At 40.7% G+C, this 13,139-nt stretch overlaps 1 protein-coding gene across 1 annotated transcript in view; it reads left to right on the forward strand.

The window, feature by feature from the left end:
* Positions 1-2,971: 2,971 nt before the first annotated feature.
* QRFPR (pyroglutamylated RFamide peptide receptor) overlaps positions 2,972-13,139 on the forward strand; it is a 43,427-nt gene continuing 33,259 nt past the window's right edge. Inside the window, exon 1 of the mRNA XM_010952592.3 lies at positions 2,972-3,779. Within this exon, the coding sequence (XP_010950894.1) occupies positions 3,440-3,779 (340 nt within the window). The 5' untranslated portion in view covers positions 2,972-3,439. The remainder of the gene's footprint in view (positions 3,780-13,139) is intronic.

A 13,139-nucleotide genomic window follows, 5' to 3' on the forward strand; every position in this document is an offset into this window, starting at 1 on the left:
TATTTGAATGTAGAAGACTGGAAGGAAGTGGTGGTGGTAATGGTGAGGGATGGGTATAATGAGAATAATTTTCCATGAAATTTCATTACTTTCTTCTTAGTGTCTAGAGAAGTCACCTTGAATTTAAAAAACAAACAAAACTTTTGTTACAAAATGGGCAGGTGAGTACCCAAAAGCAAATTTCTAATTTTTTCTATTGCTGGACTTTTATCCCTACCTGGCAGTAATGCAGTGGAATCCTCTACTCCCCTGCTGAAGAGCTGTCATCAGAGGTCAATAAAAAAGTCAAATTCTCATAAAATCCCAAATTTCCAGTTATATTAGAAAATCACTCACTATATCAATAACCAGCAACATTTCAACTTAAATGAAAAAAAAAAACACAATCAATAGACATAAACACTGAGAAGGCAGAGATGTTAGCATTGTCTGAGAATAATTTTAAAGCAGTCATCATAAAAATGCTTCAATAAGCAGTTATGAACACATTGTAAACAAGCAAAAAAAGTCTTTGCAAAGAAATAGAAGACATAGAGAAGAACCAAATAGAAATTTTGGAACTGAAAAATACAATAACAAAAATACAAAACTCAATGGATGGGATCAACAGCAGAATGGATAGGGCAGAGAAAAGAATCAGTGAATTTTAAGATAGAAATATAGAAATAATCCAATCTGAACAACAGAGGAAATAGATTCATCACTCCATACTACGCCCTTAAAAAACCCCAAATAGAGTCTCAGACTTGTGGGACTATAACAAAAGATTTAACCTTCATGTCATCCAAATCTCAGAAGGAGAGGAGAAAGAGGGCAGGGTTGAAAAAGAATATGAAGAAATAGTGGCTAAAAATTCCCCCCATTTATGGCAAAAGACATAAACTTACAGGTTCAAGAAGCTCAGCAAACCCCAAATAGAATAAACCCTAAGAAATCAACACCAAGACACATCATAACAGAACTTCTGAAAACTAAGACAATGAAAAAGTCTGGAAAACAGCAAGAGAGAAATGACACCTTACCTATAGAGAAAAATAATTTGAATGATAGTGATTTCACTGGAAACCATGCATAAAAAAGCAAGTGGCAAAGTCCATTTCAAGTGCTGAAAAAAAAAGCAAAACAAACAAAAAACACAACAACAAAAACCCCCTGACATTCCAGAACTCTATGTCCAGTAGTAATATCCTTCAGGAATGAATGAGAAGTCAAAGTATTCTCAGATAAAGGAAAAACTAAGAACATTTATTGCCAGCAGACCTATCCTAAAAGAATAGTTAAGGATGCCCTCTAAACATAAAGAAAGTGATAGGAAGAAGAATCTTGGAAAATCAAGGAGGAAGAAAGAACAATAGAAAGAGTAATAATATGAATAAATACAATAAATTTTCCTCCTCCTTTTGAGTGTCCTAAATTATTTATGACAGTTAAAGCTAAAATTGGAACACTAACTAATGTGGTTTTAAATGTATGTAGAGGCAATATCTAAGACAATATATTTGGGAAGGTTAAAGGAACATAAAAGGAGGTAAGGTTTCTACACTTGACCCAGTCTGGTAATATTGACACCAGCAAACTGGATGAGTTACGTGTATTTAATGTACTACATACAGTACTCATAGAAAATAGTTATGTAAAGAGATACACTCAAAAACACCGTAGATAAACCTAAATGAAATGCTAAAAAAAAGTTATGTAACCCATACGCAGGAAAAACAAATTAGAGAAACTAATAATGGAACAAACAGAAAATAAATAAATAAATAAAATGGCTGAATTGAATCCTAACATATCAGTAATTGCATTAAATGTAAATAGAAGATATTTGCAAATCACTATTGACAAAGAGCTGACATCAAGGATATAAAAAGTACCCTTAAACTCAACAGCAAATAAACCAGACAATTCAATTAAAAAACGGATTAAACATATGAGAAGACATTTCACCCGAGAAGAGACTGGGATGGCAAACAGCGCAGAAGACATTCAACATCATTTGCTTTTAGGGAAATGCAAGTTAAGATTCAATGAGATATCACTACACGCTTAGTAGAACAGCTAAAATAAAAAACAATGACGATACCAAATGCTGCAAGGAGTGAAGCTGAATCTCTCATATATTGCCGGTGGAAATGTAAAATGGTACAGCCACTTTGAAAAGTAGTTTGGCAATTTCTTAAGAGCCTAAATATACAAACCATATACTCAACAACCAAATCTCTTGCATTTCTCAGAGAAATGAAAACACATCCACACAGAAATCTGTACATTGTTCTTCGTAGCTGCTTTATTTGTAATAACCCCAAACTGGAAACAACCAAAATATCTTACTGTGGGTGACTGGTTAAACTGTGGTACGTCCTCAGCAATATGAAAGAACTACTGATACACCTAACAATTTGGATGGATCTGAAGGGCGTTATGCTGAGTGGGGGAAAAAATCAGTATCAAAAGGTCATATACTGTATGGTTCTGTTTATACAACCTGTCAAAAGCATAGAGAGGGAGAATACATTAATGATTGGCAGGGGTTAGAGGTGGTGGGCGGAGGGGCTGGGTGTGATTGTGAAGCAGTAGTCCGAGGAAGATCTTTGTGGTGATAGAAGTGTTTTCTCTCTTATTTTGGTGCTGGTTAGAGGAATCTACACTTGGGATAAAATGACACAGACCTACATACACTCATTGTACCACTGTGAACTCCTGGTTTTATATTGTGCTATAGTTAAGAAAGGTGTAATCAATGGGAGTAACCAGGTGAAGTATACATGGGACCTCTCTGTACTATATGGGCAATTTCCTGTGTGCTGTAATTACTTTTTGAATACAAGAAAAAAAAAGTCCTATTTTGCCATGGCTAGCTGTGGCCCGCATTATTTCATAAGAAGAGAAATCGTGACTATGGAAAACTCCAATACTCAGTGTTACACGTAAGCATGACCTAGGGCACGAGAAAGGGGGTGGGAAGCAGAAAATGGGGAGCCCGGGAGGAGGTTCCCTCGCCGTGAGGATGCGGAGGCGGCGGCCACGCCACTGAAGCGGGGGGTGAGTGGAGCGCTGCCGAGCTCCAGCCCCACCCTCTGCCGCTCCGGGGCGGGTGCGCCGTCCTCGCACCGGAAGGCTGGGGAGCCAGAGGCGGGGGGACCGTCGCGCGGTGCTCCGGCACTCCGGAGGGCCACAGAGAAGAGCAAGAGAACTTTGAACCTGAACAGTTTTGGTCAATGGGATAGCCTCCCACGCTTTGGCTTCCCGCCGCTTGACTGTGGATAGAGCCCTGCGCTGCTTTCCTTCCCCCGAACATCGGAGGTGCAAGCGGGAGCACCCCCTCGAGCCCGAGTCCGGAGCGGAGGCTGTCCCGGCCTGTCCCCCGGCAGCCTGCGCCTCGCGCGCGGCGCGGGAGTCCTCGCCCCGGACAGTGGATGGCGCTCAGGGCGCGCGCGGCATGCAGTCGCTCAACATTACCCCGGAGCAGTTCTCCCGGCTGCTGCGGGACCACAACCTGACGCGGGAGCAGTTCATCGCGCTGTACGGGCTGCGGCCGCTTGTCTACACCCCCGAGCTGCCTGGGCGCGCCAAGCTGGCCTTCGTGCTCATCGGCGTGCTCATCTTCGCCCTGGCGCTCTTCGGCAATGCACTAGTGGTCTACGTGGTGACCCGCAGCAAGGCCATGCGCACCGTCACCAACATCTTCATCTGCTCCTTGGCTCTGAGCGACCTGCTCATCGCCTTCTTCTGCATCCCGGTCACTATGCTCCAGAACATCTCCGACAACTGGCTGGGAGGTGAGTCCACGCCCTCTCCTTCTCCCCTAAGTCCCCAACCTTCCAGGTCCCCTCACTCCCCAACATATACCCTACTCTTCTGACTTTCTTGTATTTTTCTTGGTGCCAAATGAATCCAGTGCCCTTTCTTAGAACTTTCTCAACTGCGCACCCTTGGAGATAAGTTTTTTGCTGCCTTTGATTCTGTTCCAGCGTTTTTCTCCTCATCGCTTAGAGATGGAAGTAAGGGAAATGCTTAGGAGAGGTTCAGGGCAGCAAGATGGGAAGTCGCACCACTCTTCAGTTGTTTCAGCTCCCCTTTCCATAATTACCAGGATTTCCCCCCTATTTTTTAAAATAACAGTGAGATAAAATATTTCAAATAATTAAAGCTCCAACATTCTCCCATTTTAAAGTTTTATATATATATATGTACACACACACACACATATATTAAACTTTAAAACAAATATAATGCATTTGCAGAATAAAAATCTTGAACTGTCCTTTTTAAAAAATACATTAACAGAGTCACACAGGGAGAAGGAACACAAAATATGTGTCCTGACTGATAAAGGAGGAGAGATTAATTTCTCCTCCTTACTTAGAAGGGGAGCAGAAATGGCAGAGAACCGTTCCGAGTCATTGTTGGGAGCAGTGTGTGGAGAAAAACTGGCACTGCACTTCACCAAATGATCCAGTCCTTCCAAAGAGACACAACTAGAGTGTGTCTTTGTAATCCATAAGCAGTCATTGAGTGTATTTGCACCAATGCTTAAGATGTATCTTGAGGAGGGAGCATTGGTTATACCTGTGCTTTTATGGGTTGGTGTATTCTTATGGCTACATCAAAATTCTTATAAAGTGTCTGGAAATATAGAGGGAATGTGAGAGAAATGAACTATTATTTGTCTTCAAGCTCTGCTGTTTTCCACCCCTTGGCAAATTACTTTTATTCTCACAGCAAGTGTTTCTTTCACCCTATCATTACCATTTTGAGATCTTCAATTTATCTCTCTGGTGTTGCTTTTTTTCATTAATTTGCACTAAGTTTATTGTTAGTAGATCAGGATGCTAAAATCTTTGATTCCATCTCATCTATGATGTAAATAATTTCCCAAATGCACTAAACATCAGAGTACATAGCGTTGGCTTGAAAGTGACACATAATGCAGAGTCATAAGTTGACGTACAGACTTTTTATGCACTCTGATGAAATCATTGCACTTGGGCATTCTGAAGTTGCCAAGTGCAGCTAACTCCACAGAGTGAATTTCTAAATGCTTGTGAAGGCAGATTTCTGAAGCATGTTTGTATTGCTGGCTGATTATGACGCCATTTGTAAAGATGAACGTAGTTCAGCAAAGTGGGTTTTTATACTGGGAATCAAAAGACCTGGATTATTACTTTGACATTAATATAGGTTAATTCCACATGTCAAGACTTAGTTTTTCAATCAAATACTAAGGATTCTGGAAGCTTGGAAGTGGAATGAGACAAATCTTTAGCACTTATTATCGGAGAACAACGCCTGGGGAAGACTGCACGGTGGACCTTCCCTCCTGAGAACTCTGGTGGGCACTGCCAAGATTTTTCTCAAACTTTCTGTTTTCCTAATAAATGGTGGACATCTCACTTTAACTTCTAAATGCTGACAAAGGGTAATACATTGTTTATGTATATTTCGGGGTTAGTGTGAGGATAAAGTGTTTTAGAAAAAGTGCTTTGAAAAAACTGATCATTCCATGAAAATGTAAGGTGTTAATTCTTTTAAGGAGTGTTTAACTGGAGACAGCTTATGTTCATCTGGGACCAGATTTATAGAATAAAGATTCTTGTAAATTGAATAAGCAACACCAAAGCTGAAGTTCAGAGGAGAGGAGAGATCTTGAAAGGGCACTAGAGATAGTGGTGCAAAGAGAACTAACTTGTACTTTACAGGAGAGGGTAATAATTGCAAAACTCCCTTGATAAATGAACAAAAGAGAGTTCAAGGGACTACAATCTAAGTGTCAAGAAGGCTTCACTGAAGTGGGGATCTTGATGAATTCAGACTGGTTCCAGCAAAGAAAGAAGGATGGAGTACTTCCAGGAATGGGGGTCTACCTAAAGTGTGGAGGAAGGGGGGAGGGTATAGTAATTTTAAAAATAATTAAAATAATAACAACAACAATAATAAAAAGTAATTAAATAAATCAAACTAATTACCTCCTCTTCTCCCCCCCAAAAATAATAAAGTGTGAAGGAAAGAAAGAAGGTAATAGAGTCCAAGGACACTGCGTAAGGAAGGCATTTCAAGAATATATAGTTTACACGTGGGGAATGTGGGAGGAAATGAGACAGAAAGGTAGGTTAGTGCAACTGGAGAGGAAAAGGTGTATTAAAAGTTCTGTAAATCCTAAGATATGAACACCCCTGAAATTCCTTCAGGAGTAAGGTTGGAAATATAAACAAGCAGTGAAGACTACCAGGAGGTGACAGTGGCAGAAGGGCGACTGGGTGTCTCCCAGGGGTGGGATTTCTGCAGGCCAGGCCAGGTGTGTGCCCAGGGTTAGCACATCTTCTTTTGTTGTCATTGCTATTGCCTTAATTATGGTTTTTTTCCCCAGAGAGAAATTCCCACCCTGGGAATCCTGATTTTTGTAATGTTGGCATTTAATTCAGATTTTTAAAATAAAATACAGTTGGGTGACAGAAAACCTCTCTGTGGGTTTGGCCACAAATCATGGGCCTCCAGTTTGTGACTTCTCTACAAAGTGTTTCTGACAATGGTAGAGCTGGAAATGACGATTTCTTTCTTCTTTTAGTCCACTCATTTCCCTTGTTAGGGACAGAAGGTGACTTCTGAGTCAGAGTCTACATTTTGATAAGGTCTCTAGGTGACTCACATGCACATGAAAATCTGAGAAGCACCACTTTTCAGACTTGGTTGTACGGAGAATCTCCTGAGGGGCTTTTTAGTTTTTTTGAAGTATACTGGATTTACAGTATTGTATTCATTTCAAGTGTACAGCATAGTGATTCAGTTATACATATTTATATTTTTTCAGATTATTTTCCATTATAGGTTATTATAAGATATTGAATATAGTTCCCTGTGTTCCCTGTAAATCCCTGTTATTTATCTTTTTTTTTATTTGGTGGTGTCTATCTGTTAATTCGATACTCATAATTTACCCCTCCCTCATCCTGTTCCCCTTTGGTAACCATAAGTTTGTTTCCTATGTCTGTGAGTCTCTTGCTGTTTTGTATATAAATTCATTTGTATTATTTTTTCTAGATTCCACATATAAATGATACCATATAATATTTTTCATTCTCCGTATGACTTACTGCATTTAGTATGATAATCTCTAGGTCCATCCATGTTGCTGCAAATGCCAATATTTCATTCTTTTTTATGGCTGAAGGGCTTTTTAAAGTGAACTGTGCCAGCCCCAGTCCAGCCTAGTTGCATCTGACTCTCTGAAGTCAGTGTGTGCTGACTTACAGAGTGCATTGTGCACATCTCTGCCCAGTTCCCTGTTTGGGGACATTATGTTGTCGGCTTGAAATTGCTCGTGGCAAGAGTATTTACACCATGGAAATTGGCAGCTACAAGTTAGGCCTTTAAAAAAAACCCACATAGTTGTTACCCAGCATACTAATGAGCAAAGCCATTGAGTTCCTCTTTGTATAGTGATGGCACCATGAACAACAGGGGAGACAATGTGTATCCATAAATATTTAGTTTATTTACGTGAATTACATGCAACTCACAAGGAGATACGAATGATCCTCAGCATCTAAATGTTGCCCATCATCGAGGCAAGCTGATGTGCAATCTCCTTCATATACCCTGCATTACCACCCTAATATTGGCTATCTTCGACCTACCAACTGGCTCATTCCCACAGTACCCCTCAAACTTCTTCCAGGATAGAGCGAGCAGGAGTGGGGATTCGCTTCCCCCAAGAATGATATATAACATTTGCTTCTGACTTTTCTTTTATCACTAATATGAGGATGGAGTTGTATTGCCATAGCATTTAAGAGTCAGGCCTTGGAAATTCCGTTTCTGTTCTACTCTCTGATCTACTTGGTTGGACTCTAGCAGGGAACTTGCCCATTGTGTGTCTGGGGCCATGGAATTTACCTCTCCTTATCTGTAGCCTGTTCTTCATTTTGTGTCTTTCTTTCTTCTCCTTTTATTTCTTTCTTCACAATACTTGCATTTTCCTCCAAATACACTGACTGAATGTGTTCTATTTTTTCCAGCTGAATTCAAGGTAATACATTTTACTTCTGAGTAGTGGTCCAGAACACTTTGCTCTCTTCTCTATGTTTCCATAAACTTCTTCTTTTTTTTTTTTTTAACATTTTTTATTGATTTATAATCACATTTGACAATTTGTGTCAAATTCCAGTGTAAAGCAGAATCCCCCAGCTATACATGAACATACATACATTCACCATCACACCCTCCTCTCTGTGAGCTACCACAAGATCCCATGCATACCTCCCTGTGCTATACAGTATAATCTTGTTTATTTATTCTACAATTTTGAAATCCCAGTCTGTCCCTTCCCATCCTCCGCCCCCTTGGCAACCACAAGTTTGTATTCTATATCTATGAGTCTGTTTCTGTTTTGTACTTAAGCTTTGTTTGTTTGTTTGTTTGTTTGTTTGTTTTAGATTCCACATATGAGCGATCTCATATGGTATTTTTCTTTCTCTTTCTGGCTTACTTCACTTAGAATGACATTCTCCAGGAGCATCCACGTTGCTGCAAATGGCATTATGTTGTCGTTTTTATGGCTGAGTAGTATTCCATTGTATAAATATACCACCTCTTATTTCTTCTCTAGGTTTCCACAAACTTCTCTTTTCCATCTTTGTTATCTTTATGTCTCTGTCTCTTTCTTTATGCTCTGCTTTTTAATGGTTCTCACATTTACCCTTAATTTTTAAGAGTGTGTTGCCAAAGCCTAGTATACAATGTCTTTTCTTTCATTATTCATTTTTGCATTGAGGCTATAGTCAGGACTCTCATTTCTTTGCTGATGATTCTGAAATAAGTATCTAATCATTATCGTAAACCATAGTCTCTCACCTGATCTGAAGACTAGGCATTTACACATGGATATCTTGCCTGCCTCCAGTACTCTCTCACCCTATTTTGTCCCTCTGCCCAGGTCTAAACTGTTATTAATAGTACCACCAGTCATTCTTGTACGCAGCATTTCTTAGGTATCTGCCGTTGTGTCCTGGATATTTTAGGTGTTGAGAAAGCTGTGCCCTTGTGGAATAGCTAGTTTCACATAGAGCAAGAGGGGGAAGGAAGCATTCAAAGAGAAGATAGAGAATGCAGAGGATTTTCTTGATATTAGTGTTCCAGAGTGCACAGTGGTGCAAGCACGGTGGAAGTGTTGGAGGGGAATTTGTGTCAGATTGGGTTGAGCTTGTATGAGGATCAAGGCCAAGGGATGGTCTAAGAGAATGGAACTTGTGGTGACAGGGAAATGTGAAGTTGAGGCTTGGGGGGATTAATTCTGAAGACCTCCCAGAAGGAAGTGGAAAATCAGTGCTAATTCTAATCTTTTATGGTTCTTAGCATTAATAAGGAGAGATGGGGAATGTCTGTGGGAGGAGTGGAGTGATGGCTTTGCTAGGAGCCCACAGGGCTCTGTGCCCCTTTCTTCCTGCTGTGGGTGTAGTTCCAGCCAGAGGAAAGAACCGACTTCCCAGCTGTGCGCGGAGCTCCGTGGCTCCCCCTGCAATCCTGCTGTGGGCAGTGAAAAGAACTTTCTAATGGTGGCTGACAAACTGAGTAAAAGCTCTTCCAGAAAAAGAGTTCCAAAAATACCCTAAGTAATGGCAGTGTCCGTGGGAGAAGTACACATTTGATGACTACTAGCTTGGGTGGTCAAATGTAAAAATTAATTTCCTCATCAGCTCATATGAGAATTCCTCCTAGACCAGTGGTTCTCAACTTCCCAGAGGATCACGTGGGGAGTTTTTTAAATGATGCTGGATTCCTTACCCCTAGAGATTTTGATTTAATTGATCTGAATGATACCTGGGTATCAGATTTTCAAAAGTTCCCCAAAAGAAAAGGTTATAATTTGTAGCCCAGGTTGGGAACCACTGATGTAGTTCAAATGCTGAAGATTAAAAGAAATAATGTATGTAAAGTACTTAAATGGCACAATGCCTGTCACATGTACCAGCACAATATAGCTATTATATATTTTTTTAAAATAGCAACTGGAGTTGGAATGATTGGAAAATGCAGAAGTAGGTTGCATAAAATGGAGTCCAACATGGAACTCTGAAGCAGTTCTTTCATTGTGTGCAGCCAATCACATCTTTACTGAAGCCCTTGACCTTTTCAGAGTCTTTCAAAATGGATTTGGGAAGAAGTCAAAAATGATGAACATGTTGGGATCTAAGATAGGCAAAGAAGGACTGGAAGAATGATTCTCTCACCTGGAAACTAGAACTTTAATTCTAAACTAGCACAGCCCACAACAAGGTCTTAGGTCTGTTTTATCCCGAGTCATAGTGGCTGATGTGGGTGTGACAGGATTAAGCAAAGCTCCCAAGCTTCCTCAGAACTACGCCTTTCTCTCTTTTTAATAGATCAGGTTTTGCATGAAAAAGAATTTTCCCGCAGGAAGGACCAACGTACCAGAGGGAGGATAGGAGGGGAAGAAAGAACACTCACTGCACTCAGCATGACTAATTTAGGTGTGTTTTTAGAGATTTTAAGATAATAAGTTGTGAAATGGGCTACTAAAAGAAGTTATTGAAATTTTATTTTTTGGTGAAATGATCTCAGTTCTTTAGACAACTTCAGAGCATGGGGATTAGACTGGAATGTCTGGTCTGTTTTATCATCTGATTCATGGTTAAAAACATCACTTTTCTATAACATTTCAGAAACTTCAGAATCCTAGGGGGAATTTTAATTTGATGAGACTGATGTGAAATCAACAATATTACGGGGCTTTTAAAAAATCTTTTAACAGTCATGATGAAAGCTGTGGGAAAAGAATAGTCTCATTAAAGTAGAGAAGTTTAAAAAAATAAAAGAAATGAATGAAAGGGAGGCCCAACAGCAACAACACTTTGGAAGTAAAATTTAAAAAAAAGTCGTGCCCTGGGGCTAACCTGGGGGTGATCCTCCCTAGAATCAATTATGTACATGCTTTGAGAAGAAAAGATGCCAGGGGATCAAGACAATTACTAAATTCTCTTGGGACATCAGAGCTGGGCAGTAACAGCAATGGGATTTATATAAAAGATTCTTTCTACTTAGGCACAGGATTTTACAGTTAAAGGATTTAACAATGAGACAGTTTGAAAAATTTCATTGTGCACGTAGGAAAATAAAAGGAATCTTTTTAAATTTGCTTTTCTGTAGCATAGCTCAGCATATTCTTTGATCAGTGGTTGGTTTATTAGGATTCTTGTTGTGAGTAGAATAGCCCAACTTTAACTAAAGGAAATAGAGGAATATTCTGTCTCAAGAAACTGTGAAGCTCAGAATTAGAGATGGTTTCAGGCACAGCTGGATCCAGGTCCTCCAACAATGGCTCCAGGGCTTTGCCAGTCTCCCTTTGTACCTAGCTTCACTTCCTTCTTTATTGTAGTTTCATTCTTGGGCTGTCTTTTGTCAGGTATGTGAAAGATGGTCCCTGGAGCTATAAGCTTACATTTTCTTTAAAACTCCCTGTCTCAACTCAAGCGTCTATCACAGTTGAATGAATAGACAAAGTGTGCTATATATACATAATAAAATACTGCTCAGCCAAGTTCTGATAATAAACATTCTGCTAAATGAAATAAACCGGACACAAAAACGATAACTTTTATGATTCCATTCATGTTTGCCTATCTAAAAGAGACAAATTCATAGAGCTAGAAAGTAGATTACACATTATTTGGGGGCTGAAGGGGAAGAGAAATAAAGAGTTATTGCCTAATAGGTATAGACTTCTGTTTGGGGTGATGAAAATGTTTTGGAAGACAGTAGTGATGGTTGCACAACATTGTGAGGTAATTAATGCCAGTGAATTGTATACTTAAAATGTTTAAAATTACAAATTTTATGTTATATACATTTTACAATAAAAATTTTCCAAAAAAATTAAAGAAAAATTTCCTCCTTATATCAGGAGGTGAGAGAGGATCTTTCCTGGTAGCTGCAAAATGCTCTGGAGAATTCCAGACAGCTTAGCATCATTCTCTTACCCATAGAATCCATCACTGTGGCCCAAGCTATGAAATCCTCTGCTCAAGTATCAGTCATGTACCCATGCTGGTGGGGAAATACAGGGGGGGAGGGCCAGGGCCACCCCCACTTCAATGACTCGGATTGAGTAGAGTTGCTATGGGGAGATGAGAGGAACAGCTCCACCACGGCACCCTGGCAACCTTGCACATCTTCCTATAGGACAGGTAGGCAAGGCTTAACCACCATCTGACCTGAGTCTTGGCAGAATGCCTGGTGACACCTGGAGCAGGGGGAGAAAAGCCTGGTGGGTAGCCATGGTGAGGCAAGTCTCTGTCCCTGTTTCCTGGGGGACTGACCACTTCTCATCCATCCCCCTAGTTTGATCTTACTAGAACACCGGACTTCCCACCGTGCCCCCACTTCAGGCCCAGCTACAGGCCTTTGTGTAAGTCTGTAAAATTGCTTTTACTTTAGGGTAGAGGGGGTGGCCCTCCCCTGCAGAGCACCCATTGTTCATGCCATCGGCCACCTGGCCATTCAGGTTTGGTGTCTTCTTTGGGCTGAGAGACCCAGGGAGCTGACACCGTGTTGATCTTGTTTTACTGGTTGTGTTTTTACCTTGTCTCCTTACTGACAGAATCTGTGCAGTAGGAGTACTTGTGCCCTCTTAGCCACCACACTGCTGTTTGGGAATGCTTGACACTCGACAGGAAGTTCTCCTGAAGGTAGGAAGGCATGCAAGTTAGACGATCGTGCTTAATAGAGTTGCCTGCCTGTGGCTACTGGACTGAGTCTGACTGATGGAAACTATAAGCTCCCCAAACATACGTCTTCCATCTTTGATTTCTTTGATGTCCTCCCACAGAGCATAAGCTCCGGGCTAGGTTTTTCAGGACCAAGCTCAACCAGAGTTTTGAAGAGCCTCCCCTGGTGACCTCTCCTGGTCTGGAATGGATGCAGGCATCTCCCTGAGTTGCTCCCACCACCATTACACGCTTCTTTTCAGTTCCTTGAGCCACCATGCAGCTGCTTTCTCCTGGTGCTGGAGATAGGCCTTCTCCCTCTGCTAAGGAATTATTGAAAGGTCAGTGAACTGGCTCTGGGAACTCCATCTTGGCAGTTCCTTCTTAGTCTGTCTCTAAAAAGGATTTAGCAGAAGCTGA

Source organism: Camelus bactrianus, chromosome 2 (assembly GCF_048773025.1).
Source record: "Camelus bactrianus isolate YW-2024 breed Bactrian camel chromosome 2, ASM4877302v1, whole genome shotgun sequence".
Taxonomy (NCBI): Eukaryota; Metazoa; Chordata; class Mammalia; order Artiodactyla; family Camelidae; genus Camelus; species Camelus bactrianus.